This window comes from Melospiza georgiana, chromosome Z (assembly GCF_028018845.1).
Source record: "Melospiza georgiana isolate bMelGeo1 chromosome Z, bMelGeo1.pri, whole genome shotgun sequence".
Lineage (NCBI taxonomy): Eukaryota > Metazoa > Chordata > Aves > Passeriformes > Passerellidae > Melospiza > Melospiza georgiana.
Genome location: NC_080465.1, coordinates 69908829 through 69935578, shown reverse-complemented (window position 1 = coordinate 69935578; position 26750 = coordinate 69908829). Strand labels below are relative to the sequence as shown.

General features: G+C 42.5%; 1 protein-coding gene across 2 annotated transcripts; it reads right to left on the bottom strand.

Moving 5' to 3' along the window:
• Positions 1 to 678: 678 nt before the first annotated feature.
• DAB2 (DAB adaptor protein 2) lies at positions 679 to 26487 on the bottom strand. 2 transcript variants are annotated; one of them, XM_058043914.1, is made up of 14 exons: positions 26332 to 26487; positions 13231 to 13357; positions 11879 to 12018; positions 11147 to 11245; positions 10703 to 10834; positions 8647 to 8730; positions 8074 to 8121; positions 7821 to 7883; positions 6406 to 7035; positions 5416 to 5563; positions 4330 to 4818; positions 3785 to 3876; positions 2864 to 2931; positions 679 to 2115 (listed from the first exon to the last, which is right to left on the bottom strand). In XM_058043914.1, the coding sequence occupies exons 2-13, from the start codon at positions 13322 to 13324 to the stop codon at positions 2869 to 2871; spliced, it is 2082 nt and encodes a 693-aa protein (XP_057899897.1). In that variant the 5' UTR covers positions 13325 to 13357; positions 26332 to 26487; the 3' UTR covers positions 679 to 2115; positions 2864 to 2868. The 2 variants fall into 2 exon arrangements, with proteins under 2 accessions (XP_057899897.1, XP_057899898.1); XM_058043915.1 differs by having other exon boundaries at positions 13231 to 13350.
• Positions 26488 to 26750: the final 263 nt, after the last annotated feature.

The following is a 26750-nucleotide window of genomic DNA, read 5'->3' as shown; positions in this document are numbered from 1 at the left end:
AACAAGCAAAACCACAAACTGAAAAAAGCCAATCAACCAACCAAAACCCCCCAAAACGAAACCAAAACACACCCAAGAAAAGCCCCATTGAGATTCTGTAAACCCTCTTAAGACCTATATTTCAAGCTGGACAACAAATCCCTTGCAATGAGTTGTTTTTAACCCCTTAACCATCAAACAATATTAGAAATAAGAAGAAAAGTCTAAACCAGCAGCTTGCTAATGGATTTATTATTTTTTTAATCTATCTCTGTTAAAGGAGTATATAATTTCTTCTGAACACAAGATGTTCTAACTGAGATTTTCCAGCATCAGTTTAGATCTGCAAACCTGAAATATACAAGCTGAATTATTGAAACTTCTGAGTGCAATGCAATCTAAGTACTTAGCTTCCGCAGTCCTGCAGAAAGAAGCAAGAAAGCATCTTTAGCAGCAACAAGCTCAGGCTGAGCAGCCAAAGTTCTAGTGATGGTTTTTACTAAATCAGTTTGAAATTTTTATATTTTAATATGGCACAGCATTCGTTGAACAGGTCCTATGCAAGAAGTTACAGAAAGCCCCTTTGACATCAGACAGCTACAGAACCTGTGAGGAATGATTCTCAGCAGACTTTAAACTTCTAATGTCAACTAGACCCCAAGACACTTACAGAGGACAAAATTAACAGCCACACTGATGTTCATTTGATATGAAGAGTGCCATTTTAATGCCATTAAGTAACAGGTACTACAGTTTTATATAACAGTGTAACATCAATAAGTTTCTACATTTCCAGTTTGAGACAAATACTTAAATTCATGATTTTTTTTTAATTTTTGAAAACATTTTTGCATTACAGAAAGTGCAAGAGAAGTTTGTATACAAGACTAATTGCATGACTGGCTGAATTGGGTACTAAGGCGGTATTCAAGTTGACTTTCTTAGCTCTCCAGTTTAGCAATGGCTTAGGCATTTGATTTAACAATAACATTTCAAGTTTATACTTAACATTAACAGAAAAACTTCTGACACATCAGTCATCACCACTGGCCAAGAATGTAGCTGTCACAGGCAGTTGTATCTGGTTCCAAAACCTGTTAGTAAAGAGGCTCTTGAGAAAAGGCAAGCTTTCCAATAGATGATTTTTTTACCTCACATTAATGGCACAGAGGTGGTGTATCTGTTCACCAGGAGCCTAGGCATGGAGTAAAGCCTTTTGGTGTTTTTGTTTTCTAGCATGCTGGAAACATCCCTCAGTACACCAAGTGACAAATCAAACTGAGCACATCAGGAACTCAGAGATACAAGCAAGAACCCTACCTGCTTGTTTCATTTATTTGCCAAGCCACATTAACAGGAAAGTAATCCTAGTAGTTTTCCCTCCCTGAAAACTGCCATATTAGCACCAAGACAACAGTTAGTGTCCACAGCTACCTAAATGTTCTGCAAGAAGTTTTTCAGCTTACAGTGTAGGCCTCTAGTACTCAGGGCTTCAGCAGTGCTGTTACAGACTCCGCAGTCCCTTAATGACACATTTATGGTGGAATGATGCCTTTACTTTTAGTTAAATAGACCAGTATTATTTTCCTCTACATATAGTTACATTTTTGGGGCTAAGAGACCAAGTAATCTGTGCAGTCACAAATTAGAACTCCATAGCATCCCCTTAACTTTACAACTGGCTGCTGCTGTCATCATGGGCAGCTGACCTAGTTGTTTATGTTGTGGAGTTTCAGCTACTAATTCTAGACCCTTATGCAAAGGCAACATCTCTCCCCTAGGAACATTAAGCTCCTCTGTTTTGGGACAGTAAGTGCTGTGTAAAGGGAAATGGTACAAGACACATTACTCAGTGCTGCCAACCTCTCTGTAAAGGAGTGCAAAGAACCAAAGTAAAGGTAACATCCACCAACTTGAATTTGGGTTTTCAGCGTGAGTCAATATCCCCATTTGCTTTGCCCTGAATTGTCTTCACAGCATGTTCTTTGAGGGTCCATGCTTCAATCCATCTGGATAGAGTTTAGACTGCAGACATCATGAAACATCAGCAAGAATAGCAGACAGCAAAGTGAAACACATAGAAAAATCACGTTGAGAAGAGGTCCAGTTATTCCATTCGTCCTTTTCTGGTTATACCTAGTATGATGGAAAGGAATTAGTGTTAGGATGGTTATGAGTTGTGCTTTATTGCTTAAACAAAGCCACTGAGAACAAAACTAAAGCAATAAATATCAACACTTGTTATTCTATCAGAAGCTAAACAGTATTTCAGGGGAAGACTGAAAGGTATGGCAGAAGATTTGCTGGATCAGTAGATCATGCTCTTCAGTCAATGGTATGAAACTTCAAATTGCATTATTTTCTAGCAACAAAAGTGCTTGTAACAGCTTTTGATTAAAAATCAGAATAAGAGTCTAGTAGCCTTATTCTAGTTTTATTCCAATTTACTCAGAGTGCAAAACAGCCATTGCTGAGGTGATTAAACTTCAGAAAGCTGTATGCTGTATAAAGGGCACTCTATGCTAACATTCCCCACAGATATCTGAAAGTATTAAGTCAGCTCCTCTGAGATCTGCAGCATGTATATAGTCATTAATTTTCCTCCAGGAAAGGAAATCTAGATCTACTGTGGGCTTGGGATTTAAATCTGCAGAAGAATAAAGTCTTTATTTCTAACAAAGTGAAGCTGGCTAGGCTTAGACAGACTACAGCTATGTGCAAATCTGATAGAGGTACTTTAGCAGAAGTTCCTCCAAGCACTGTTTGCCATATTTCAGAGAGCATCAGTGTGAAGCTACTGCAGTTTTTGGATATCTCTTTGCCAAACATTTCCTCAATAAATTTCAGAGGATGAAGTAGGTTGGCTTGTTAGGGGAAGACTCACCTGATCTATGCAAATGGGTTGCCAAATTGATCACCAAAAGGACCAGAAGGTGGATTCTGAGATTCCATCTACAGAACAAGAGATAAGCGGTTAGTGGATTTCCAGTTTTCACCAGATTTACACTGCATGGCTCTATGAGCTATTTCCTGTTCAAACACCTGAAAAGAACACTTCATAGCTCCAGCTAAACACACATTTACTGTACTGCATCAACAAAAGAAGGGGGCTCTAAGCCATGTTAGCTTTTGTGCTAGTCCAAGGCAAGGACTTTTCTTCAGAAAACTGTTTGCTACTGAACACTCCTTTGGAGCCAGTGAAGTCATGAGATATCTTTTAGTCAAATGCTAGAAGTCTTAAGTCAGCACTCTGGTATTGGTCCAGAATTTTCATTGAGGGCTTTAAGTGCCCTGTCTCAATTAGAGTGATCTGGTGAAGCCACTTTCTCCCCTAGAGCCCTGAACATGGAACCTCTTATTTGTTCAGCTAGAGAGCTTCACAATCCACATGGCTTAGTCTGCTCTAAAGAGGGTTATATATAACCAAAGTGGAGTATTTCTGCAGCTACATTGTGATACTCTTTTGTAGAGTGTCCCAATACTACAGAACTTTGCACCATGGGCAACTGGTTGTGGTGCCAAGCCAAGTGGAATAATGCTTTGTTAACCTTTGTTAACCTTCTTACAACAGATACCCTCTGCTAGATCACATATTAGCCTCAAAGATGCAAGTTTTTTGTTGTATGGCCTCTAAAGCCAGAACTAAACTAGTGCTCAAACATAGGCAATGCAGTTATTAAGGCGAGAAAAAAAGGGTTTTGATTGCTTTTTTTGTGGTGTTGATGTCATTTGGGCATTTTGGTGTTAAGGTGTTTGTAGTTTGTTTTGGTTTTTGTTTCTTTTGTTGGGTTTTTTTACTACTTACAGATGAGGCACCAAAAGGATCTGTTTTATCTTGACTTTCAAACATGCCTTCAGCTGGCAACGCACTTTGTCGAGGAACAGGCATTGGTGGTTCTAAAAAAGAGAGACATACTGCTATAATTACTTGACAGATTTAGCAACCACTCAGGTCTGCTTGTATAGCAACACCACAGCTCATCTAATTAGAAACACAAAAAAATTAACCGGAATTTTCTTAGAGTGACTCTGAGTCACAATATTAACTCCTGCTCGTCCCTGACTAAGCTTAAAACATATGGAAATTCTATCAATGTACAGAATTAGGTTTACTCGGTCTAGTCAAATAATTTAGGCACTAGGTGTCAGTGTTCAGCCATGCTGCTGCTAAGTCTTCGATTTTTCTAGTTGAGCTAGCCTTTCAACCCTCTATTTCAGTAACCATTAACTCCAAAATGTAACCAGTCATTTTGGCAGACAGCTTGCTAGCTGCCATTTCATCATGATCTGTACTATCTTTAGAAATGCCTACTTTACTATTAGAGTAACTGCTGAGAACTCCAGGAGCACCTGAAAGGCTTTGCTGTTCTCCTCTCCTTGCTGGTACTGCAGGCGGCTTTGTCAGCTGGAAGTCTTTGAACATTTCCTTGACATCCTTCATTTCTTTATCCCCAAGTGGGTCCAGAGCAATGAACGCATCACTCTCTTTCTTAGACAGCTCCTTCTGCGGCGTAGTTCTGGGTGGTGGCTGGGGTGGGCTAGCTGATGTTGACATGGAGGGCAGTGTTGAGGGTGTCTGGGCTGGGAACGATGGAGATGTGAACATGCTGCTCTGGAACTGTGCCCAGGAACTGGGCTGTGACCAGAGACCAGAAGACTGAGTGGGTGTAACATCAAAAGTTACTGAGTGGTTCCAGCCTGACACTGCATGAGTACCTAAGGCAAGTGGCGGAGTAGGTCCTGGAGACTGAGCAGCTATTAACGCATGAAGGGCTGATGTGGCCTGAGCGAAGGAAACTGCCTGTGGGTTCCATGGTGTTGAAGATAATGGAAAGCCACCTGGGGGGAGATTGTTGTTACACAGCACTTCAGTCATCTGAAGATCACAAGCAGGAGTGTATCAATTCCATAAACGGTATTAGCAAAAGATTTTCATGTACTTTCTGCAAAAATCTCTTGATTTGCACTTACAAATCAAATCATTTGGGAGAAAGGCAGTGGGAGAAAGGGTTTAAATTTTTACTTTGCTGCATTTCAGCGCTGCAAGGACATAATTGAAGTTGTTTTAAGGGAAGGATGAACACAGTTCTAGCACAGAAGTGACAGGAGGATTTGCCATACAGCTGCTTCTGTTTAAATGATTATTAACATACTGTGCAGCAAAGTTACCCTGACCTCTCAAGTTGTGCTTGGCTCACTTGAGCCTTGTGTACTTGAAGCAGGAATCTGCTGTCAAAGTTAAAGCAGTTAACTGCTTTAATCCTGATTCAGTTGAGGATGCAGAGTTTAGCATTTGCAGAACTTAATAGTTTAGGGCAAACAGCACATGGGTTAAAGGGTATAGCACTACACAAGAAGTAAAGGAAGACTAGAATCCATGTTTGGTGCTAGCAGATATCTTGGAGTAGAACAAAACATTTACTTTTGTAAACTAACCTAGAGCACCCAATGGAGATGCTATGGTAGAGCTGTTTCTGAAGAGGTCCAGTGGGTTAGCTGGCGAAGCTGCTGGCTGTGCCCCTGAGCTCAGGCTCTCTGTAGATGGCACAAAGAAGTCTGAGCTGAACAAGTCATCCGATGCAGCCTAGAAAGAAAAAGAAAGTGAGATGCTATGGCAGAACACATGCTAGCACAACCAGGGCTCCCTAGTCCAGAGTCCAAAGGAGACTTTTTTCATCTAAAGAAGAGGAGGGAGTTTTGATGTAGCATTTAGAGTATAGGAGCTTCAAACATCACCCTTTTGTTCATGCCTATGGAAATACACGGCATAAAATAGGTAAAATATGTAGTAGTCACAAGGCAACAGCGGAACAGCAGGACTTTAAATGGGTGAATTATTTGCTACAAGTGAGCTTCCCTCTGCACCCTACCCCTTTAAACTCTACTACTTAGTCTGCAGAAACCCCTGTGGTTGTGGCAAGGCCAGGAGTTTTGCATAATTTGAGTACAAGACAAATGAAGGTGATCCAGGGCCACACTCTGCCTAATCAGGCAAGTTAATTTCCTTCAGTAGGCAAATACTGAGAAACCACATGGGCTTTGGTAAGCTAGTACTAATACCTTATTGTCATGAGACCCTAGGTTGATGGGCATACTGCTATCATAAAAGGTTATACTGCTATCATAACAGATTCTGGCATGGTATCAAGTGTTAATATGCATAGCAGCTTACTTACCAGACCTTTACAGGAGTATGGCAGCATTAAAGAAGAGAGTATAGAATTTAGTGACCATAGCTACTATGAAGCATTCATTCATAGATATTAGAAGGTACTTTGGCTGCAGAGAGGTTAGTGTGAGCAGGGCAGGCAGAAGCAGACATGTTGTGAAGCTAGGTAGCCAGTTATACAGTAATAAGAAAGGCTGCCTTCACCCAGCTTCTTCAAATAAAATCAGATCACCATAAATTACTTGAACACTGTTCACCTTGACGGATCTCCTTCCTCTTCCTGGTTTGGTACTCTGTGGTGGTGGACTAATTGTTATAGGCTCATGTGGCATGAGTTGGATATTGTTTTCAGAATCCAGTTTTGCTCCATTCTGCAGAGATGTTCCTTTGGAAGCACCTTCCAGAAACAGGTTTGTTGAGGCTTCAGGAAAGCCATTCCTTTCTCTCTCTGGTATCACATTGGGAATTCTTGCTGCAGGTGACTTACTCTCAAGTGGCCACTGGCATGTTAATGCTTCTTGTTTGCCAGTTCTATTAGAAATCTGGTCAAACTGTTTATCAAAGCAGTCAACATCACCATTTGGATCACCATTACCCCCTGATGTCAAAGTAGTTGGATTTTTCTTCTGATCAGATTTTAGAGAATCAAATGAAGGTGGTGTAGATTTGGCTGGCCGTGTGAAAGGATCATCACTGAAAGGGTCTGGATTAGGTGCAGGAAAGAAGTTGAGAGTGGTAGAGAAAGAACTCCCAGGAAAGAAGCGTGTCTGTGCCTTTGGTTGTGGAAGAGAGGCTGTGATGTCATTCAAGAAGAGATCCTCTTTTGCAAAGGTTTGTTTGGTCTCAATTTCAGAATTAAAATCCACTAACAGAATCTCTTTAGCTTCCTATTTTTTTCAGAGAGAAAAATGAAATTAGTTATATATAGATTTTGCTGCACAGTGAAAAAAATCAAGGAAAATAGCTGCAAAAGAAGAGATCCTAGTATCCAAAACATTATACAGGTAAATATTCAAAATCACACAGGAAAGCACTGGTGTTTATAGTCAAATTACAGCTATTTGGTCCTGGAAACCCAATACTGAAACATCTGTTTTCAGATCCCCTAGTTAAATATCAGATACTTATTCTTCAACCTAGTGACTGTAGAGTGAGTAGGAATTACACCTAGACTTTCACTTGAGTCACAGACCCCTGCTTGAGTTCCAATCCTTCGTTCTGACAAGTTGTGAAATCACACTGCCTTGGTTTGACTTCAAATTGCAGTCTCAGCTTCAGAATAACACTGTAGAACTAGTGGAAGGTAACATGCTAATTCTCTACCAAGCCTGCAGAAGAAGGGTGAGACTTGGTCACTGGCTGGGTTGACAGCACCAACTGCATCCTGCTGATGGTGGCTTACAGTGCCAGGTTTAACATGGTGGTTTTTTGGGGTCTCTGAGCTATGATAAGGCTTATGCACTCTTTTGTGCAATTAGGCCAGATTTTGAGCTAGAACGACGTGAGTAGAATTAAGTACTAGAATGACATCTAGTGGCTAAGTGGATACTTTTATGGCCCTACCCCACTAGCACAGTGATGATTGCTAGGCAGATGTCTCAGTAAAACCCGTACTAGGACTAAATTTGCTTTCAAAGAAAAAGCCAAGGTAAGTAAGCTAGACTCTACTTACTGTGGAACTGCTCATATCAGGTGGTGTTGACATATCCCCAAACAAATCCATCTGGTCAACTCCCTTGAAACCAGAAATATTGAAAGAATTGGCATCTGTTAGAGCTCTCACAAGAAAAACAATGAAGCATAATGTAGATATACTGTAAAATCTGCAGTAAACACTATAAACACTGCATTTCCTACACAATATGGGGACAGTCAGTTTTGAAATCTTTAATGCCATCAACAAAAAGTTTTGAAATTTAACCTACCGGTTTCATTTTGTCAGCTTGATCAGCAGGCAGTTCTTCACCATCATTCTGTAATAGATGTATAACAGTGTCAGAAATAATTGGAATTTCAAAATTTGGCTTAAGCAAGGAACTTGTGGGCTTTAAAAAGAAAGTGACAGGGAAGGGAAGCATGAGAGAGATTACTACTCAGTATTAGATCCACAGATCCCTTTCACTTCCATTTCAATGTAATTTGGCATCTGACATTGCCTTCATAATGATGGCAGCATAGAGAAAGTAAAAGTTAGATGTGGTGCAGCAGCATACCTAATCAACAGAGGCTGAGTGGAAGTGACCTACCACAGTCTTACATCACTCTAAAGAAAAAAGACTTTTAATACCTAAACATCATGTAGAATATCAAAAGTCTCTCACTTTGGAGAAGCTCACCTGACCTAGGCAGTCAGACACCTGGCACAACTGCCAACCAATAGCTTCCAGTGTTTCTGGATTTAGGCACAGCTTAGTATCAAGACTTACAAGAGCCCAAATGTCAGCCAAAATTGAAACAAGCTTTATGCAGACTCATGCAGTTTCTAGATTTTTACTCACCTTTTTCTTTTCTTCTTCTTCCTTCTTCTTCATATTATAAATTAGTTGGAAGAGGTCCTTAAGATCAGAAACCAGAGGCTCGGCCTGGAAAAGAATGTAGATTTTAGGCCATGTATTACTTTTACCTGGACTTCTACTGCTGCAATCAGTGCAACAAGCCAAACTTCCCTAAATGGTGCAAGACTTGAGATAACAGGAAAATCAGGAGTTTAAAGACCTGTTTAGTCTTCATACAAGATTCTGCTTATGTATAATCCCAGAGGAATGGAACACAAACAGTGTAGAACTGTTGTTAACTCTACAAAAGTGGCTGTACATGAATTTGTGCTAACCTGCTATGTTTTTGCTAAAAAGCTGATAGCAGTGCTTCTTAAGTGCATGGCAAGTCCTAGAATTGCAAAGTTTATCCAAGCCTTCTGGTCATCTCCAGAGAGGAAGAATATTTTGCATTTGTCTATTTGCTACCAACTGAATGTGGAGAAAACTTCTATATATAATACTACTTTTATTTTAAACAGTGTAAAAATAGGAAAGGAGCAAGGCAAGCATAAAGTAAGATTATCATCACCTCAAATGTGTAAAGCTTTAGAGACCAGCTTTAAATGGGATCTGTGACATGATGACAGTTTAATATGAATTAGAAAGGCACGGCATGCCCCGCACATCTATTAACAAGAATGTTGTTGGTGAGATGGTGGTGAGTTTAGCTGCACTGCTTTGGAACACTTGTCAGTGCCTGGACTAGGACACCTTCCCATCTTCAGCCACTACCATTGGCACAAGCAGAGAATCCTTTGTACAGATCTCACTGCTTTCACCTGAGCACCATCCTCTCCTAATCAAGGAGTATAAGACATGCAGCTGTGGGAAGAGCCATTGCAAGAATCATCAGCTTTAACAAGGAGTAACAGCTGCAGCAGGCTAGAGCTGCAGAAGCCCTTACTTACAAACAAATTACTTACTTCCTTACTTACAAGTTTATGACAAAAACACACAGCAGCAAGTCAAGAGCTGTCTAAGGCCTGGCTGGGCTTAGAGGCTGGCAAGCAGCACCCCATGGTGAAATGAAGGAACAGACTCCAGAGTGCATACAAAAGGCTTTTGTGCTTAACCTACAATTCCACTGAAATCAATACAATTACTGGTCAGAATGCTGACAAATTAATAAAAAAGACTTAAAAGAAGGCCTTATAGCTGTTACTGAAGTACTAACATGCTCCAACAAGGAGCTCCTCAGTGGAGGACTTGTAGGGGGTCAAAAGCTGCCAGCAGGTTCTCCAGGAGGGCAGGTAGGAATGGGTAAAAAAATCTAGCTTTGAAGTCTGGGCTCATCAAGTCATTATAGTGATTATTATAAAATCATTCTAAAGACAAGCTGATAAATAAAAAATACCTAACTTCAGGTTGTTTTTGAAGCTGCATAATTCTTAGTGGTATTTTTAAGTAGCTTTTTCCAGAATATAGTATTGAGATTCCCCTCAGAGATACTAACCTTGCACACAGGATTTCTGCATGTGAGGAACTTATCACAGAAGGATCAGAATTCCTCCCAACAAGTTCAGGTTAGGAGGTCCTAGGAGGACCAGATCTGCCGTTTACAGGCCCCAGAATCATTATTGCAATTGAGTAAGTGATCTCCTTGCTGCACAAGGCAAAGCATCATGTGAATAGACTAACTAGTTCTATATTTCTGTTAGTTCAGAATGAAGCTCTGGCTATTTTACTTAAGAATTATACTTTCACAGTGGGAAGCCTGTGCTAATGGCTCTGTTCATCTCACTAATGACTTTCACAGACAAGTTAAGCATTGTTGATCATAATAACCAAGACTACTTGAGGGATTTTATTCTGGACTACAAAGAAACTCTACAAGACATAAGCCAGTGGTGACACAGTCAATTCCTATTGTCTTTCTTTCAATAAAATCTGTCCATGCATGCTGGTATTCTCCAGAGGAATTCTGTAGTATTACCACAAAACACTAGACCTTTATCACATGTTAAATATTTACACAACAACATTATCCATAGCACATGAAAAAGTGTCTGACTCATACCTGTTGGGCTGTTTTTATGGCAAAAAATTGGTGCTGGCCTTCTCCTCCACATATATAGCCAAAGGCACGATTGTCTGTTACATCCCGAGCAATAAAGGAGATTTTGTTTACTGGATGCTCATGTTCTATGACCTGGAATTGGGAAAAAAGCAAAAAATATTGGTTTAAATTTCTGAAAATATAATAGTTGCCATTCTCTGTAGTGAGAATGATTGTAAAAAAATCTTCAGTCCAAACCTCAGACTCATCAACCTTTGGTTAATCACAATAGGACACAGCTGTCTTTCCGACAGGACTCTTCAGCATTACAAACATTTCTCAAGCCAATTTTTATATGTGGAAGTGAGGTATAGTGTCCAAATAAGAATCTAGTTCGTATCGGTCTAACTTCCAGGTGCCTCACTATCTTTAAGAATCACATTAAGAAAATAAGTTTTATCTTACCCCAGTTTTTTCATCTATTATCTTGATACCAGAGAGGGAGATGTTTACCGAGATCTTCTGTTTGTGTTGGCCCTGGGAACGGGCTGCTGCTGCCATTCCCTGAAAAGAATGAATACCAAAGTATCCATGAGACTTCTGTTGGATTGAGCTTTAACTTATTTGTAATATATGACTGCTTAGGTGTAAAGTGATACCACAGATCTAGATGGTTTCCTCTGTAAATGTTTTAGAGCCTTAAAACAGATTTTAGTTCACAAAATTGCTGCAGTAGCAGCATCTTTACCTGCTTTTCCAGTCTAATTGAAGGTATGTGAGTGTTCTGCACTACAGAAGCAATGGTCTTTGTTGCTGCAGGGATTAATTTATTTTTTTAATTTTTCTGTATCTCTCAGTGTCATCATTGACACAGGATGCCAACTTGTGCTTTGAGGTCAGTGTTCAATTTCACAGCAATTCCCCCTTCCCCTCCAAAACTCGAGCTCATAATTTGTAATGAAATTCATACTGCCATCATTCATACTGGATGCCTACAGACCAAAAGGAATGTTCCCAGACTTTCAGAGAAATGTCCTTTGAGCCAGAGGTTAGAGTACAGGAAGCAACATCCATCTAGATGGTGCTGTTAGTAACTACATTACCATTAAGCTGTATCTGAAGTTTTGCCAAAGTGACCGATCTGCTTTTTGAAGGCTAACCAGAGATTGTTCCTTACGTGACAGATCAAGCCCTTACCTTCAGCTTCATCATTGAATCCTGACTCATTTTGTCTCCTCTTGCCTCAGGAACATCATCTATGCCAATCAGTTTAGCCTTGTATTTTACACCATCACCTTTGAATCTAGCCAAGAGAGATTCATCTGTTTTTTCTGGCCCTGGAGAAAGAGAAAAGGTTTGGTGGGTCTGTTTGTTTTTTTGAGGTTATTTTTACATTTGGGTGGATTGGGGGTTTTTTTGTTTGGTTGGTTTTTTTTTTTTTTTTTTTTTTTTTTTTTTTTTTTTTTTTTTTTATGATAGAAACAGCTATGTTGAGATTCATGATCTTAAAAAAATATACACCATATAAGTATTCACCAAATACAGGTTAGAACTGTCTCTTGAGTACAGCTGACTAACAATCTGTGTGCAGTGCAAGACAGATACTCCTTTAAGGTCACAGTACTCTTGCAGAATGGGGCTTTGGTTCAAAGAGTGGAGCCCAGTGCTAATGTCTGGGGGCTTCGGAACAATTGTTCACCACATAAAAGAATAAAATGTGGAAAAGCAACAGTCAAGTAGATATAGGTGCTAAGAATTAATGACACCATGCAGAAATGGTACTTCCCATGGCCATACAGGATGTTCAGTAAGGCCTTTAGGTGTTATCCCCATGCTCTGATGTAGGCAGTTCTCTTCTTGCTGTGCAAAAAGAATCTCCCAGTTCGCATTTAAGAACCTGGTATCAGCACCATCATACAATGAGTCCTGGTACTTTGGTTCTAAGCATTTGGGATTTTAGCTAATTTGTTTTTTCTGCTGTTCCTGCTACTAGGAACTGCTTGCTTTTCTTCTCTGCATGCTCAACATTGCTCAAGTATGTACCCAGGTATGTATTTTTATATGAGATAATTATATTTACATGATCTAATCTATCAAAAAATCTATTATCTGATATACGATAATTCTCATGGAATGAGTTTTCTAGCTTCTCTGGACTAGAATTTGTATTCAGCACAAATCTCCTTTCTGGAGGCTCAGGAGGAGTCAGGGTAAAGTTCAGACTAAGGGTTATCACAGTGCTCCAGCGTCTGGTCACCTCCTCAGAAGAATCTCTCTTTTCCAGGCTCTTGCTTATTTGTCAGGCTCAGCAAATCACTCACTTAACAGTGGAACAGAGAGCTTTAGAACTTCAGGCTAGAAAAAAGCTTTTAAAATGAAAAGCCTACCTTCTGGTTAAGTTTATTATACTGGCATATTTACTCACTCTTCTGGTCAGGTGGTAAACAGAGTTATTTCAGCAGTAGTGGGAGGGTGATATTAGTATTGGCAAATGAAAAAGATTAAGGACACAGAATAGAGGAGGTCTTCATGTGGTAAGCATTTCTTACCTTTCTTTTTTTCCTTCTTTGAAGATTGTGCCTTTGGTGGAGCCTGTTGTTCAGGCTGACTGTTGGTAGCAGTAGTTTCAGCTTCAGTAGACATGATGGGACTGTGGCCAGTTATGTTCACTGTAGGCTTAAAAACCCAAATAACAGTTAGAAGACAGAAATAATATTTTACCTTGAGGAAGAAATACTTTTATTAGAGCTTTTAGTCCACCTGAAGTTCTGCTGCACACTGATGCCTGACAAAGCCTGAAAGCATAAGGAGTGATCAGAGGGCAGGTCTGACTCTGATCATACAGAGCACGAAGTCACTGCCAGGAGGTGATGAACTCTCACCTCAGTAACACCCAAGCAGTAGGGCACACTGATCTACACCAATGGACTGTACTTGCACCAACATGTTTTAATCTGTCAATCTTTAGCTTTTTTTACCTTTTAAGGCTATTTATAGAACCCCAGGTATTTTGGTTTATTCTTCTTCAGCACTGCCAGCTGCATCTCTAAAGTAGCGTAGGAGAGAACGCAAGAAACATTTGCTCGGAATCTGTTCCAAAGTATTATGAGGATGACACCAAAACACCCAAAAAGATGCCAGTAGATATTGTTCATGTTTTTATAACCAGCAAAGTCAGAGGTTATAACACCCAACAGGTAAAACTAAATTTCCTCAGGCTGCAGACAGACTGTTCCAGTAAAAACACAACAGAACCTCAAGCCAAACCCCTCACATCCTTGTCTTTGCAGTAATCAAGTAGCATTCAGATTTTCAAAAACCCTGCAAATTGACAAGAAACTATGGACTTTTAGAACTTACCTCTATGCCATGTGACCCTTTTGCCTCTGAGAGACAAATTAAAAAAATAAGTTACAGTCACCATGTTTTGTTCCAACACGGCTGAAGCACTCACTCTCACCATACAGAGGTACTCAGAGCAGCTTTATGGAGTTATGAAGATCTAAACCAAGCCAGAAAGAATATCCACATCTGCTACCATTCTATCAATCTTCTGTCTGGGATATTGCAATGGCTGCAGTTCATCCCTTGAATTTTAGGATAACAAATGAAGTTAAAAAATTGTTTTTATGAGAACTAATAATATTTAAATAATTGGGATCCTTTTTAATGCACCCTACATCCAGGCAAGCTGCTATAAATCAAGCCATCCCTTTTATCTAGCATTTGAGACACAATTTGTATGTAGATACAAGTACTGAAGCATTGCATAGCCCCTTGCATTAGAAGTTTGTTAGTCTCAATAGTCAATTCCTCATTTGTCTTAGTAACATTTGATGCTTTAACCCATTACTTGAAATGTACTTTCAGGGTTTTGCTCTCACTCCTGCCTTCCCTTCCTCCAATTTACTGCTAACCAGACTGACTCAACCAGCTTGCCACTAACTGAAAAATGGCTATAAATTCTTAATTGACTCTTAACCCAGGAAGAACACAAATTCCTAGGTCCTAAAGAGAACTTCACTCTGAAAGCCTCCATTTTCATTTAACCAGGAGGAAGGCCTTTAGGGAACTAGCTAATCTAAGCAAAATTAGACCTAGCTTCTCACCAGATGGCTTGTGAATTGCATTTAGCATTGGTCAAGTAAATCAACAGAGATAAGAGTGCTCAAATGGGAAAGAACTGTCAGCTATACCTGTTCTCCTCTGTAAGAAACTTATCTGGCCACAGTCAGGGAACATTTGATGCAAGGGAACAAAGGTGTTGCTGTGAAAGTTTCAAGTGGTTCTGAGTAGAAATTCATGTTAGAGGAGGAGTTCTGTTTAGCAAGCCATGGTTATTTAAGAAGTGTTATCACTGAAAGAGTGGCTTGAGTGTCCATTCTGACAAAGGGTCAAGGGGACAACTATTAAGCCCACAGGGATTTTGCAGACTACTTGCAACAATGCTGAAACAGATTGTGCCTATTGAAATCCACATTTTAATCAGATAAAATGAAGTTAACTGAATTCTTCTATCAGAGTAACTAAGCTACTTAGTTACTGAGAAAGAAGAGCTTCTATCAGCTACTTTGCCTGATAGTATAGTTTTGGGTAGAGCTACCTTTTAGACATAAGCATAAGGAATCCCTCCCTAGATTTATCAGGTCCTTCAGAAATAAAGGAAGGAAGAGAGTTAAGGTAGGATCATTAATTAAACATCCACTCCTGTGTGGAAGATTACTGTTGAGAGAATAGAAGGAAAAGGCCCAGAAGAGAGAAATAAGATGTGTTCTCAAGAAGCTGAGTTATAACTTTAGGACATTCTGCCTAGCTCCATTCTGGAAAGAAGAAATAAGAACCTCAAGGCACTGAATCCTGCCTACCAGTGATCCTTCTTCCTCTAATTAGCAGAGCTACACCCAGCTGTGTTGGAATACAACTTGCATCACATGTTGAAGTAAAATTAAGAGGCAATAAAAAAGAAATAACTTAGGAAGGAGAAAATATGCACGAGCAATACCTCACTATGACAACTGTAAACTGGTCTATGTCTACATGTGCAGCTGCCACCTTTGAATTCCAGGCATCTCTGATCATCACTGCCATCTGCCTCCATGATTTCCTTTGTGTGGAAATCAGACCACAAATTTTTATAGAACCAGATAGTAAAAAAACCCACAATGAAGGAAGACAGGAAGGGATACACACAAGTGTGGCTGAGCCTTTGCAAATACCCTATCTTACTATGGGAAAGCTCATTTTTAGTGTTGGCAATGCAATTTTAGATTAGTGATGGCCTTCTGCTACTTTACAGAACCTACTCTCACATCTGAGATCTGCCAAAACTCATGTTTCCTAGTGAGATTTTGCAGTATATGATGGTCCTTTATCATACCTTTGGAGAACTCGGTGTCTTTGAAAATCACCTCAGAAACCACAGAATTAGTGAAACTAAAAACACAATGATAGACAAAGGCAAGCTTAATACGTGTTCATATTTTAAATAACTAATTCTTGATACCTGAGTTAAGCCACATGTCCAGTACTAAATTGTCTCTGTCTTCACCTTAAAATTTCCCTGGGGGGGTGGGGAACATGTAGCTTGAGCTAGCAGTAATCTATTCTGCTCACTATAAAAAAGCCTCAACCACAAGTAAATACAGTTTCTGTGCTTTACACTCAAGATAAAGCTAGCCAAGGTCTTCATCACACTTAAGTTTGTGTTATCTTAGTGGAAAGTGTGGTGTGCTTAATATGCAAGTAACTAAAATTAAGTCAAAATCTTCCATTTGTTTCTTGGGGGCTTCCTTTCACAGTACTCAGCCTCTTGGTAGATTTTCCTTGCTCCAGCTACAGGTGGAAGGCAACAAGAGTAGAATTGTTTTCTTACACGTTAATTTTGAAGCCATGTCAAAAGAGTCAGCCAGCAAATGTGGCAAGGTTAGAGATGCATGTGCTTGTATGCAAGAGTGAAAGGACAGCTGAGCCTTCAGGTATGCTGGCATAGTAAAGAATAAGGTCATTGCCCCAACAACTATATCAGCACTTACTTTAAAGCAGTTTGGATCTCATCCATGTCGACGACGAGTCCATTGGTATCACCACACCTTAATTATTCACTAATCAGTTGTATGGCCCATCTTCATTGCTACGCTAAATGTGCGGTTTCAAAATTCCTAAGAGTACAGATTTACAAATGCTGCCACCTTGGGAGAAGTGAACCAAACTTGCCCATATCACCACATTCATATCATACACATTCTTCTCACCCACTTTTCAATTTACTCCAGACAGGGCTTGCAAAGAGACCACTAGCAGTATCTTCCTCCTCTCCTTCAGGGACTGTCCTGTGGACAGCAGATAGATACTGATGACTCCTCAGACAAACTCCACGTCAGGCCCTCAACATACAGTGCTTGATGTATGACCTGCTACCTGCTGAATCAAGTCAGACTACTCTCCCTTCAAGACTTGTGCTTCGTTTCTACACAGTTACCTTAGGAAAGTCAGTCTCATAACTTCTGGTATACTGCACTTTTGGTGTCTTTGAACTTTGCCGAGGGCTGTCAGTAATGACAAGTCATCCCTGAAATACCTGTTTTTTAGAAGACTTGGGAGAACATGCCGAACAATTTTTGTTGAGAAACATTTAGCTTCCCTTAGAGATGCTTTTACAGATATCTTTTATTTGAGAAAGGGGTGGAGATGCAATAGATACCCTTAATGATTATGTTTTTGTCCTGTGGACAAGTGAATTGAGTATCTTCATTATGGCTGTAGTTTGTCATAGAATTAAGGACTGAAGAGAATCCTCACCAACAGACAGGTTTTTCCCCTCTCAGCAGACAAATATAAACATCTCAAAGTTGATGAGACATTATCTAAAAGGTTAGGGACATCCAAAAAGTCAGAGGTAGATAAGCTCAACATCTGCTCAGCAGCCCAATACTTTGTCCTCTTCACAGTCTGTGCTCCTTCTTTGTCCCTACAAGTACATGATTCAGATTAAAGAGTAATTGCATTTAAATATTAACCTCAAATTAGAATTTGTAAGGCCGGGAGAGGACAAGAGAAGCTTTTACTACTGAGTGAAATACTGTTAGGATGAACTAGTAACAGGAAGTACAGCAACAGCTCAACTGCTGAACATGCTTCTGGGGCAGGTTGTTTCCTCCCCCACCATTCTTGAAGGGTTACTCAGGTTCTTCTGGTTAGAAGGCTGTGCTTGTGAATTCAAGATTTTAGTTTTCAAGCTAAGAAAGGCTAAAGGCTGAACAGCAATTCACACAGTGACTGGGAAGAGTCAAAGTTGTAAAGCCAGACAGTCTGTTTTCAGTAAATCATCTTGACTGGCAGCCTTCTGCTCACATCAGGAGTATAACAGCAGATTTGGGTGAGCCCCTGTAGGGCTGACTAACATTTACATCTAACAACTCCCCATCTGATTATCACATTTTCTGCTTAGTTCCCGTCCTGCTTCAATGGTAGTAGCCTTGAGAAGCCCTAGGCATGCATTAATAAATCAAAACCATAAAAGTATTAATCAGACTTTTGCTTTTTAAACAGGATCACTCATGCTGAGGAGTCAAATAAAATATAATCTTAAATGTTTTCTTTCATTGCTAGAACACCCATTGCTCTGGTATCTCACAGTTTCTAAAGAGTTCAAGTTGAGTAAACCTTCTGTAACATGACACAAGAGATTACAATGATTTAGATGGAACATTCTAGATGCTTGTTCTGATTCAAGCATTAACATTAGCCTGTTTTCTCTATTCAAACAATCAAACTATTCTGTTATGAACTGATATCCAGTTCAGTAACTAACAGCAACTAATATCCATGAGAAGTAACCGTCTTACCTACAGGTAGTTGTATCTGATGTGTTCACACTTACACATGACTAATACCTGCATGAAGACAAGTAGTAGAAGAAAGTTCACAGATGGCTTGGGAACTATTCACCTGCTGTTCTAGCAATGTCTGGAATGCAAGAGCAGTATTACTTGTCAGAAAGATGACTGAATACATACTTTTATACTGCAGAGCATAACCAAAGGTCCCATGGTTTGTCTTGTAACAGAGAGGGGGAAAAAGGATATTAAACAACACTGCCTGGCAAGTGCAGCTAATTGTCACTCCCACAATTCAGTAAGGCTTACATTAGCAATGCAACCATCATTCAGTTCAAAAATCCTGTTGAACTGTCCTGCTTAGGCTGTAGATTGGTAGAAATGTGATTTTTGTTCAAGAGATCATTTGTTTGATATTGTGACTTTAGTTAAACCAGGCACTTACCTGTTGGACCAAGTATTTCTAGAAAAACAGGATTTTACTTTAGGGAACTTCCAGCATGCAACTTGCTTTTCAAGCCCTCTTTGATGTTTTGTCTTCTTACCGAAGAGGTGGACTGGTACTTTGTTGAGGTACTAAAGGCAGACTTAAGCCAATGGCTTCCTTTGTCAACACCAATTCCAGTTTGGAATAAACTGCAACAGCACTTAACATATTGCAGGATGTGGAATATAGTCCAGCTGTGTTCATCATATACAATCACTAATGAGAAACAGGGAAGGGTGACCTTCATCTGCTTAGTAGGATAGAAGTGCAGCATTAAACACATCAGGGAATACCTCCCTCATGCTGCTCCCTTCCCTAGTACCAGCTACAAAGCAGATAAAGATCTCAGTGCACTAATTAGCCATGTCAGCTACAGATGTTGGCATGTAAAATGGCTGGTACAGGATCACGCCTGAGAAACCACACAGAGAGCTCACCGCTCAGCCAACTTGCCAGCTGCTATTTCATCACTTGAACAGAACAGTCTGTTCTCATCACATCAGCCTCCTCTGAACCTCTGGGTTTTTAGCAAGAACATAGAAATTCAAGTTCCTGAAAGTGTTTCATACACACTTGAATCATGGCCAAGAGAATATCACTAAGTTAGCAGCTGAGACTGAACAGGTCATACTGTTCAAGTGGTGCAATTCAATTGGTACTTTTTTATCATTCTACTATGCTTTCAAGCACATGATTTCTGAACAGATAATAAGTCACTTGTCAACCCAGCTACAGCAGTGGCTCTACTTCAGATTTTTCTTCCACTTGTCATGGAAATAAATATATCTTTTGCAGGAAGATTAAAGCAGTGGGCTCAAGAGCAGTAATGACCAGTTTAAATAAGCTGTACCTGATGAACACATGGAACAATACCTATTCACAAGTGAAAAGCATTTAATGAGCTCATTTTATCTGGTTCCCTGAAGAATTAATCACAAGATGAAGTAAACTAGCACTGTCATAGTGTTTGATAGAATTATTTTTCAGCCAGGAACTTCAGTATCTAAATGTAGTGCCCAAATTTCTAGCTAGTCCACCTTAAATTATTAGTTGTTCCAGGAATAATGCTGCAACAAGGCTTGATAGCAGCCTTTCCTGCTCTGTTCATTAGCTATGGTGACCTAATCATTAATTTATTGAATTAAGAAATTATTTTAGTACCAGCAATACCAACATCTGAACTCCAAACTCTTCCCTTAGAAAGAAATTGGAAGGGCATACTGGGATACCTTTCTTGATAGAGAGCTATTACTTTGGAAACAGAGACTAATTAGATTATATATTTAAATTATCCACAAGAATTTTCTTCCTTTCAGCCTTCAAGAAGACAAAATATTTTACAACCTGCCAAGGGAGCACTCCTCTGTAACTCTTTAGTTTCCAGTTGTGAAGCCTCACAAATTAGTGGCACCTGAGCCAGAGCTCAGCTGCCTGCTGTAGTTACTGCTAAGGAAAGCATCACCTGCCCAAGGGATGAGGAATCTCAAGCAATGTGGCTGCTGCTCAACCTTTTGCCAGTATTCCTTCTTGAGACTCACTGGCTATACCAAACAACATAGAAGCAAAGCAGTTGTTACTCAAGGCAGCTAGTGTTTACCCAGATGCCACTGAGTTTGAACTGAACAACAAATCAAACACTTCATTTCCAGCTGTACTCCTAAAGCTCTCCTGCCTAGAAGGCCTGTTTCTGATATTCTTGCTTGCTAGTATAGTGAAGGACTTTTGCCAATAACCATGCTTTTCACCCCTCCTTCTCAGAGCAGGAACTTGACACATATTGAAGCTGTTATCATAGGTTATGTCAGCTGCATACAGTTAACTGTCTGCTGCTGGCACTGCTATCCTTCTTTGCAGTTTGGGTACATGCAAGCTGTACTGAGAGAAATTGCATATGTTTTGCACAGCTTACTCTTGTGCTCTCTACTGGTTCACAAATTTATTGGTATGATAAATAGGATTTTCCTGTACTATTCTTGCATTCACACAGCCTAAACCCGTGCAATCCTGGCCACGTTGTTGGGTACTGCAGTTTGCTTACCCAGCCCGGTTATTCCAGGAGCAGCCAAAAGCCTATCATTAAACATTCATCCCAGCAGTAACTGAAGAGCACTCCACCTACCCCCCAGATACTGTGCCTCTCAATACACAAATTGTTGTAGCAGTTACTGCCACAGGAGTCACTCCACACTGCCTCTTGTAAGAGATGCAAATTATGTTCATTATGTATTCTGAGAAGACTGATGAAAATTCTGCTTGCAGAGCCTACTTGTTGTACGCTCCTCTACAGCAGTTCCAGTCTTGTTAAGTATTATGAGGCATATTGCTTAATATAAGGGTTACACTTGCCTTCAAGATTAGTTATTACCAAGGCCCCCAGCTCTCCCTTGTATCTGTAGCAAGAAAGGCAATGAATAACTACACAAGACTCAAATCTAAAAAGGTGGTGTGGAAGGATCTGTACCAGAGGTAAGAAAGGATTAACTAGGAATTTTAGAGTTCCACTACAGTTCTTACAGTAGGTATCCCATTGAACAGCTAATAGAGTTTCATAGATGACTGTTCTACAGTAAGTTTCCCTACCAGTAATTACAATTACGCATACTAGAAGAAGTTTACACTACAATTCATGAATCCAGACTATAAAGCAATCTTGACCAGGGTCTCTCTAATTTTCCATCTCTGTGATAGTCTTGGCAGTACGTTATTGGGATGCCCCCATCCCTCAGAAGCATACAAGGAGAAGCATCAGATCTAGAGTTTACCTTCCATCAACCAGGGCAGCCATTGTTTCCAGACAGATCTGTGATTTGAGCTACTAGAAAACTAGTCCTTACACACACAGTGACCTTTGTCCCTTGCCTCAAAGCACAAATGACCACATTCTGACAGGGCAAAGAAGAGATCTGAAAGGTAGAAAAACAGGTTGTAATATTAAAACAGCAGCCTTAGTGTTCCCAATTTCTTTTGCCCCCTCCTAAGACGAAGGTTTCATCCATAGGCATTTTAGCCATGGGGCTAAAATGATTAGGTGTGTGGCACATCAGCATTAGGATTTGAACAGACTTTGCTGGAGGCATAACTTCCTGACATTGTCATGAAGCTTCCTGACTGTCAAGGTGAAGGTCCATTATCCTGTCTCTTAGACCTACTTTTTCTGCTGAAGAAATAATCCTCATCTTACTGCTTGAGATGAACATGCAACATGAACTGACAGAACAGCAGGAAATTCAGCTCCAAGGCCAATAATCTGTCCTTATCTGGCCCTGTAATGTCTGAGCTTTTGGATTTAAGGGGACATGAACCAGCTATAAAGCTATATTAAAAACTTTTAAAATTAATTTTAAAATCACATCGATAATTAGGGGCAGATATCTAGAGGGCATTTCAGCTGAGACAAATCATCCTCAAGCACTCCAGAGCATATGCAAGGCATAATCTTTCAGACAAGGAGAGACTAGAATGGTCTATGTCTCCATCAGCCAGGGCTGAGAAGACCTGGATGGGAGAAGATGCTTTGTTCAGTACTCAACTGCCCAGCTGGTATAAACAAGATAATCCTGTTGAAACTGGTACCTCCTGTTTATTGACTAGGCCTGACACTGTGCTTCATCCAGCTTCTTTATAACCCTGAGACCCCTGAACCCAAGCACAGCCTCAGAATCAGGTTTCTAATGCCAGTTTTTCTTCTCAGTTACAATCCTCAGACACCTTATTTGATTTGATCTCTTTAACATAACCTCAAGTTGTACTTCTGTGGAGTCCATGCTGAGGTAGCGAGTAGTGGCTTATCCCTGTTTGTGTTTCACAGCAGAAGCTCATTAAAACCTCTTGGCAGTCCCTGATCCCAGTGGTATCATCTTGATTCTACTAACAATCCATTTGTCTGCATGCAAGATCTGAAGTTTTTCTCCAAAATACTTGCAGGTTACAAAGTTACCTTCATGCTGCTTCAACATTTGTTTTGAAAGAATCTAGCCAGCAAGCAGAATTTGCATCAGCCCTGTTTCCAGATCAAGCTAGCTTTCTCTAGATGAGGAATTTATTGCTTTGTACAGGTAAATTCATGCTTCTGTAGTGGTCACATACTGCTATCCTTGCTGAATAAATTCCATGAGCATTCCCAGGGTTAACCCAGCTGTCACACAAATTTCCTAAAAGTGTGAGGTTTACTAGGAAAGGAGAGCACCAATAAGACAGAAAAAATCAGCAGGTTTGGGAACAATACCCAACAGCTATGGAATATTGGTGCACTTTTACATCTAATCTCCAACTATGGCTTTTCTACTTTGATTTCTGAGCAGCCACGTTGGATTCACCCTTCCTTGACATTAAGTACATTTATTTGCTTTCCCACAGAGACAAAAACCTACCCTTTCCATACATCATAATCATAAGTTTCTTCTCATATCTGCTTGAGAAATAGAGGCCTTGAGCCTCTAAGAAGAAGTACATCTATAGCAGCTACTGGTCTGCATGAGGTTTAACAGGTAATGCTCTTCTCAATGAGAAAATAGATTGTGTAGAGATGCTTAGCAGCATTGTAGAAGGCATACAGCAGATTAGACATCACCTTTACCTTCACAAAAATTCACTCAATTTTACACTGAGCTTTCCTATGCTCCAAACCATGGTGTTTGCTAGTTAAGCCTCTGTTCTGGTGACTCACCTGACATTGATTCAGCACTCTCATCCTCCTTACCTTTGCTACCATTTGGTTGTCATTCTTCCAAAACAAGCCCACTATTAATAAAAATTTTTGCTTCAGATGTGACCACATCCTCACACCATCCAGGAAACTTTGAAAAGCTGATTGTGGCTCAAGAAACATTCTGCTGGATGCAACTGCAGTGCTTCTTTGAACAGATGTGGTGGGCACCCTTACAGAATGCTCATCTGGAATGATCTTCTGTGGATTACAATTCACGTCTCCAGCCTCACCTACCTCCAGGAAGGTCCTAACAGAAGCTGACACAAAGACCTGCTAGCATTATAATTGCCTAATAGGTCACTACCAGACACAATGTCATCCTTTTAGTTTAATGCTGCCTGTCAAGTCTTCACGGCAAACTACAACACATACCTTCACAATTAATTTTTTTCTCTATTTGAATCTGCATCTTTAACTTTGTCTATTTACAGAGACATTGCCTTCCTAGAGCATACCTACGGCCATTTTTTAGCATACAGTGTACCTCCATGCTCTCAGATTTGGTTACTTTTGGGCAGCCTTGTTTACGAAAGTTACAAAAGACTTGTGAAGAAACAAGTGCTCCCTTTTAAGGCAAATTTAGCTTAATTAGGAGAAGACTTAAAAATTTCCAACTCTCAAAATAATAAAATCACCAGTGTTACCAGTGAATTTATAGAAAGCATTTGAGTAACCAACATTTCTGAGGGGTAAAACCTCTTTACAAAGAAGTCCACCTGAGGAGATCTGTCTATGTTGGCAACACCTGCATTTGTCTTATGGCTCACTGCACTGGCATTGTCAAGTGTCACCATATAACGGACATTGGACTTTATATATCATCACCTGAGAAGTCAGTTTCTCTGTCACAATAGAAGACTAATTCCAGAAAATCATCAACATCTACAGCTATCCCAGTTTACCCCAGACTGAAGAAGCATGCAGAAATTCACTGGCAGACAGAGGAGTGTTCCATGAAAAACAGTACGGGCACTCCATCCTAAACCAGAACAAAACCCTACTCCTGCTTCACAGCATCCTAACCTGCACTCTCATTATCTCTGCTATTAGAGAGCTTATTTCATATTAGTTATTTATTATAACAATTGGCTATAAAGCCCAGGAAATTTACAGTTTATATAGTTAATCTATTTAATTATTTCGACCCCATCCTCCCCACACACAGAACTGAAAAGGCGCGTTTATATTGCTTTACTCTCACATTTCCCCGGCCAGCCGCCCCGCCGGAGCCAGGAGCAGGATGCGGGCGGCTTCTCCCGCAGCTCGGCCGGGACAGGCAGCCTGGAGCCCGGCCCGGGCAGCGCCGAGAGCCCCACGGGAGGGGACGGGGCCGCCGCGGCGCCCCCGCCCCAGCGCGGCCCCTCAGCGCGGCTGGGCACTCAGCGCCCCTCAGCGCGGCTGCCGAGCCGAGCCCAGCCCGTCCGGGCGGGCGGGCACCCACCGCCCCTCAGCGCGGCTGCCGAGCCGAGCCCAGCCCGTCCGGGCGGGCGGGCACCCACCGCCCCTCAGCGCGGCTGCCGAGCCGAGCCCGGCCGGGCGGGCGGGCACCCACCGCCCCTCAGCGCGGCTGCGGAGCCGAGCCCGGCCGGGCGGGCGGGCACCCACCGCCCCTCAGCGCGGCTGCCGAGCCGAGTCCGGCCGGGCGGGCGGGCACCCACCGCCCCTCAGCGCGGCTGCGGAGCCGAGTCCGGCCAGGCGGGCACTCAGCGCCCCTCAGCGCGGCTGCGGAGCCGAGTCCGGCCAGGCGGGCACTCAGCGCCCCTCAGCGCGGCTGCGGAGCCGAGACCGACCGGCCGGGCGGGCAGGCACCCAGCGCGGCTGCGGAGCCGAGACCGACCGGCCGGGCGCCCCCGCCCCAGCGCGGCCCCTCAGCGCGGCTGGGCACTCAGCGCCCCTCAGCGCGGCTGCCGAGCCGAGCCCAGCCCGTCCGGGCGGGCGGGCACCCACCGCCCCTCAGTGCGGCTGCCGAGCCGAGCCCAGCCCGTCCGGGCGGGCGGGCACCCACCGCCCCTCAGTGCGGCTGCCGAGCCGAGCCCAGCCCGTCCGGGCGGGCGGGCACCCACCGCCCCTCAGCGCGGCTGCGGAGCCGAGCCCGGCCGGACGGGCGGGCACCCACCGCCCCTCAGCGCGGCTGCCGAGCCGAGTCCGGCCGGGCGGGCGGGCACCCACCGCCCCTCAGCGCGGCTGCGGAGCCGAGTCCGGCCGGGCGGGCGGGCACCCACCGCCCCTCAGCGCGGCTGCGGAGCCGAGTCCGGCCGGGCGGGCGGGCACCCACCGCCCCTCAGCGCGGCTGCCGAGCCGAGACCGGCCAGGCGGGCACTCAGCGCCCCTCAGCGCGGCTGCGGAGCCGAGTCCGGCCAGGCGGGCACTCAGCGCCCCTCAGCGCGGCTGCGGAGCCGAGACCGGCCGGCCGGGCGGGTACTCAGCGCCCCTCCTGCGGCACCAGCCGTGCCAGCGCCCACCCCACACGTACCCCGCGCCCCGCCGCCGGCACACAATGTCGCGTCGTCGCAAAAAATAAAAATAAAAAAAAAAAGTCTTTCCCCGGTCACAGCTCCTTCACCCCTTCACCCCCTCCCCGGCCGTGCGAGAGCCGAGGCCGGCGCGCAAAGCTCCTTACGGGCTATATCCGTGCCTCTCCCTGCATGATCCGATGAGCTCAGCCGGTAGCCTGGCTGGGACCGGGGCCCCGGTTAAATATTCGGTTGCGCTCTCGCCTTCAGATTAGTTAGCCACTCACAGCGAGCGATATGGTTTTAATCAGATGCTGGCAGCTGACGACTACCCAGGAATGCGCTGTGATGTTTTTGCTGCTTGGTCTTGGCTACTCCCCCTCAACGTGTCGGTGCTCACAAGTTTAACCCCTTGCGAGCCGCCGCTGCGGGGGCGGGAAGGCTCCCACGGGGGGACGGAGCCCCACGGGGACAGGCGGGACGTGGGGACAGGCAGGTGGGACCCTGCGGGGACAGGGATCGAGTGGCATCCACAGGTTGTAGCACCCTCCCGACCCTCCATGTCCTCTAATTTGTGACCTGCAGA